Genomic DNA, 5,185 nt, shown 5'->3' on the forward strand with positions numbered 1-5,185 from the left:
AAAAACCAACAAAACAACTAATCAACCAACCAGCCGACCAATCATTCAATCAAACGGTAAAGCAACCCATCAAGCAAATAACCAACCAACTAATCCAACAATCCAGCGTTTAAGTAAGCAACCAATCGAAATCAAGCAACGAATCAACTAATCAACCAGCAACCAACCAACTAATCAAGACAACCAACAAAAACAACATGTCAACTAACCAATGACCAACCAATCAAGCAAGCAAGCAACCAACCAATCAATTATTCTATCATCTAACAAATCAAGCAGCAATCAATCAAAATAACCAACCATTCAAACCAAACTACCAATCAACCAAGCAATCAAGCAACCCACCATTCAAGCAAGCTACCAATCAACAAAGCAATCATTCAACCAACCAACTAATCAACCATTCAAGCAACCAATCAACCAAATTACCAACCAATCGAATCAATCAATAAACAAAAGAAACCAACCAATCAACCATTATTCCAACAAACAAATCAAGCAACAACCAACTAAACAAATAACCAACGAATCAATCAACTAACTAATCAAACAACCAACCATTCAAGCAAGCTACCAATCAACATTAACCAATCAGCCAAGCAACCAACAAAACAATTAATCAACTAACCAGCTGACTAAACAATCAAGCAACCAACCAATCAACCAGTTAAGCAACCAACCAACAATTACCATTCTACAAACTAACAAATCAAGCAGCAACCCATAAAACCAAAATTACTAATCAATCAAACGACTATCCATTCAAGCATGCTACCAATCAACCAACCTACCAACTAATCGATCAATCAAGCAACCAACCAATTAGCCATCCAAGCAACCAACAAAACAACTAATCAACTAACCAGCCGACCAACTACAATCAAGTAACCAATTAACCAACCAGTCAAGCAACCTTATCAATCAAATAACCAAACCAATCAACCAAATAACAAAACAACTAATCAACTAACCAGCCGACAAGCAACCAATCAACTATTAACCATTCAACAGTTCTACCAACTAACAAATCAAGCAGCAACCAACCAATCAATCAATCATTCTACCAACTAACAAATCAAGCAATCAACTAATCTACCTATCAAGCAATCAACAAATCAACTAATCAACCCATCAAAACCGACCAACAATCAACCAACCAACTAATCAAGCAATCAACCAACCAATCTGCAATCAATCAACTGAATAATTAACTAATCAACCATTCCAGCAACCAATCAAGCAACCAAACAATCAGCCATTCAAGCAACCAACAAAACAACTAATCAACCAACCAGCCGACCAACCAATCAATCCCCCACTCAACCAACCAATCAACCACATTACCAACCAATCAAGTAATCAATAAACAAAAAAGAAACCAAACCAATCCAACCATTATTCCAACTAACAAATCAAGCAGCAACCAACTAAACAAATAACCAACGAATCAATCAACTAACTAATCAAACAACCAACCATTCAAGCAAGCTACCAATCAACTTATTAACCAATCAATCAACCAACAAACAATTAAACAGCCAACAAAACAATGAGCAAACAACCAACCAATTAAACAACCAACCAACTATTAAACTGATCCAAAATTATTTATCAGATCGCTTCACTGCAGGTAAACTATCAGAATTCTAAATCTGATAGATTACCTGTTAGAGCTAGTCATTCTAAGGTAGCATACTGGGGCCCATATTGTATAACATTTTTACTTCTGACTAACCTGATTTACCACCAGGGTGTCAAAAATCTTTGTTTGCAGATGACACAGGTCTCTCAGCCAAAGGGCGAAGCCTTCGTGTCATTTGTAGTACATAGATTGAAAAAAAGTTTGGATATTTTCTCCACTTACTTGCAAAAATGGAAAATTTTCCCGAATGCTTCAAAAACTCAGTTTATAATTTTCCCACATAAGCCGAGAGTTTCTTATTTGAAACCTTCTAGCAGACATATTGTCACTATGAATGGGGTTCCAATTAATTGGTCTAGCGAAGCTAAATATTTAGAACTTCTGCAATCTTCTATTGCAACGATTAGCTCCTTGTTGCCCTTAGTAAAAATTAGAGTTAAGTTTAGTTTAAGTAGAAAACTTTGTAATTCCTACATGGTTTAATTCAACCAGAGGAAATATCCTAACTGCCAGAGGCAATTGAAATGTATTAATAATAACTAAAAGCGTAACATAGCAAATAAGGATGATAGTGTTAAGAAAACACGGAACACCTAGTCGAAGAGATAAATGCATGTATTAGATAATTAGCAAAATAAAATTAGTAAAAAACTAATTTGCAGCTGCCAAAGAAACCTTATTTTCTTTTTTTTGCTGTTTATACAAAAATATGTATTTACTTTTTCCGATGCCTATGATCTTGGAACTCAGGAGGACAACTTTCTTCTGACGATTATCATGAGGCTAAACGATGATACTTTTATGCCCAGGGAAGTCGAGGCAATTTCAATCCGAAATTGTCTAGACCGGCACAGGGAATCGAACCCAGCCACCCTCAGCATGGTCTTGCTTTGTAGCCGCGCGTCTTACCGCACGGCTAAGGAGGAACCCTGATATGCCTATTCGTTGTAAATAAAAGCATCTTATATCAAATGACAAAAACAATAAACTGCCGTAGATAAACGCTGCAGCAACGAAAAAGTATTTCTCGCTTAACTTTTCAAAAGGTCCTAAGTAACATTTTTTTCATGAATTAATTTGAGTACTGCAATCAAAAGCTTGCATGTTTTTCTGTTGATTGCGCTATTCAAATTAAATCATGAAAAAAATGTTACTTAGGTCCTTTTGAAAAGTTAAGCGAGATTTGATAACAAAAATTAAAATTAAACCTTTTTTCTAATTATTCTACAGTTCGTTATTCATCATCTTACCTTATGTGTTATCTGCGCCCTCATCCGCAACTCAGGCGGTTCCTCCTCGGACTACCACGATTACCAGATGGTCTTCCTTCAGTCCCTCCTCGGTGAGGTTGTGACATGTTCGTTTCAACAATTCTGTCGAAAAATCGCATGGCGGGAATGAGTAGAGCACACCGGTTGCTTCCGTTTCCTTATTGAGTAAGGATATAACGCCAGCCGCTTCTTTCTGCTTCAGGTAGGACACGAGATTACGCAGTGGACGCGTCTGAGCGCTGGCATCATCCGACGATGCTACCGATGACGTCGATCCCGGCAGGCCGAGGAAGATTGCGTGCGACGATGACGTCGATATGCGCTTCTGCACATCTTCCAACTGATGATGATTTGTTGAGCTTTTCAGCGCTTTTCGGAACGATTTCCTTAGGTGGCCCATATTGCCCCGATCACTCCTATATCAAATGGCAAAAACAATAAACTACCGTAGATAGACGCTGCAGCAACGAAAAAGTCTTTGATAACAAAAATTTAAATTAAACCTTTCAAGCAAAATTTTTCATAACGACGTATGTAACAAAAGTAAACAAAACGAGGTTTTTAATACAACGTGACAATCACACGCGGCTTTATATAATACGCATCGATTTTACTGATTTCAGATCTTAAAATTCTTTAATTCGATCTTTTGCGAATCGACGTATGTAAAAATTTCTATTTTGAAGTCTCACTGTTACATACGTCGCTTTAACATATGGGAACTGAGAGCGACCTATGTAACAAAAAAGCAAAACAAAACAAAACTGCAGTTGCGTCAATCGTGCAACTATGGAAAACCGACCAATGTACATCGACGTACGTGTAGCATACCGGTGTATGAATAATTTTATCGTTTTCACAGTGAATTTGAATGAACTGAGCTTTGCTGTGAAACACGCTTATTACGTGTCATGTAATGATGCATGCCAGCGGAATAAGGATTGAAAAAAGATTTAGTTTTAAAACAGTTTTAGAAAAAGTTTGCCAACTTTCTGCAAAGGAATTCTCGAATCCTCATAATTGTTTACATACGTCGTTATGAAAATTATGCTTGCTATTTTCTAATTATTCTACAGTTCGTTAATCATCATCTTACCTTATGTGTTATCTGCGCCCTCATCCGCAACTCAGGCGATTCCTCCTCGGACCACCACGATTATCAGATGGTCTTCCTTCAGTCCCTCCTCGGTGAGGTTTGACATGTTCGTTTCAACAATTCTGTCGAAAAATCGCTTGGCGGGAATGAGTAGAAACACACCGGTTGCTTCCGTTTCCTTATTGAGTAAGGATATAACGCCGGCCGCTTCTTTCTGCTTCAAGTAGGACACGAGATTACGCAGTGGACGCGTCTGAACGCTGGCATCATCCGACGATGCTACCGATGACGTCGATCCCGGCAGGCCGAGGAAGATTGCGTGCGACGATGACGTCAATATGCGCTACTGCACATCTTCCAATCTGGGTTGATCGAGGCGTAGTCGCTGAGTAATACGAAGGTGGTGTTTACCTTCCTCGTCATTCATCAGGCTGTCCACTATTTCGTTGTTTCCGTCCGTTAGGTGCAACTTGGTGGGGAATAGTGAACTCTTCAAAATCAGCGCCCCTTGCCAGAATGTGGTAGATTTCCGTGCGACTTCTGGTAACGTTCTTGCATTCGATAACATGCCATTCCTATGAGAAGACGTGATCCAGAACGACGGCGTGAATCATATTCGCCATCGGCTCCTGATCGACGCCATTCATCATTGTCCCCGTGGTGCGGTGGGCCATCACTATGAAAACTGCCACGGAAACCACCACGCCCGCGGAATCCTCCTCTGCCGCGGAACGGTCTTCCACCATAGCCGTACAATGAATTTTCCTCGTATGATGCACCACCTTCCGGATATTCGTAGTCGGGGGCGCGACGATACTCACCGCCTTCCTCAAAACATCCACTGCGCTTTGAGAACGATGGTGTTGTTCCGTTGTCAGCAAAATCGATACCAATACGACGATCCGGTGCCCCTAACGGGAATCCACGCATTTCCTTCACAGCAGCCGTAGCAGCATCAATAGAATCGTACCAGAATGTAGGCCTGGGTGTCCCCTTTGTTATATTCGATCTTTTGATGGCACCAAAACGGTCGAACTCACGCTCCAACTGAGTAACGAAACGAACAAACAACAAACGAACCGAAACGACGTCACAAGGTGAGGGAGAAAAACAAACAAACTGTCAAAACGTCAAGAGGGGGTAAGTCAGCGCTCGTAAAATATTTATGTAATTCGT

The 5,185-nt window shown here is 40.0% G+C and overlaps 1 protein-coding gene across 3 annotated transcripts; it reads right to left on the minus strand.

The window, feature by feature from the left end:
* Nucleotides 1-2,860: 2,860 nt before the first annotated feature.
* LOC134203640 (RNA-binding protein spenito-like) lies at nucleotides 2,861-4,108 on the minus strand. 3 transcript variants are annotated; one of them, XM_062678523.1, is made up of 2 exons: nucleotides 4,010-4,108; nucleotides 2,861-3,329 (listed from the first exon to the last, which is right to left on the minus strand). In XM_062678523.1, the coding sequence occupies exon 2, from the start codon at nucleotides 3,311-3,313 to the stop codon at nucleotides 2,924-2,926; it is 390 nt and encodes a 129-aa protein (XP_062534507.1). In that variant the 5' UTR covers nucleotides 3,314-3,329; nucleotides 4,010-4,108; the 3' UTR covers nucleotides 2,861-2,923. The 3 variants fall into 3 exon arrangements, with proteins under 3 accessions (XP_062534507.1, XP_062534509.1, XP_062534508.1); XM_062678525.1 differs by having other exon boundaries at nucleotides 2,861-3,371; nucleotides 4,010-4,091; XM_062678524.1 differs by having other exon boundaries at nucleotides 2,861-3,389; nucleotides 4,010-4,076.
* Nucleotides 4,109-5,185: the final 1,077 nt, after the last annotated feature.

Source organism: Armigeres subalbatus, unplaced genomic scaffold (genome assembly GCF_024139115.2).
Source record: "Armigeres subalbatus isolate Guangzhou_Male unplaced genomic scaffold, GZ_Asu_2 Contig2031, whole genome shotgun sequence".
In the NCBI taxonomy this organism is placed as follows: domain Eukaryota; kingdom Metazoa; phylum Arthropoda; class Insecta; order Diptera; family Culicidae; genus Armigeres; species Armigeres subalbatus.

What these genes read in the sequence shown, in the direction of transcription:
- LOC134203640 (XM_062678523.1), bottom strand. Translation starts at nt 3,313, where the DNA reads ATGGGCCACCTAAGGAAATCGTTCCGAAAAGCGCTGAAAAGCTCAACA.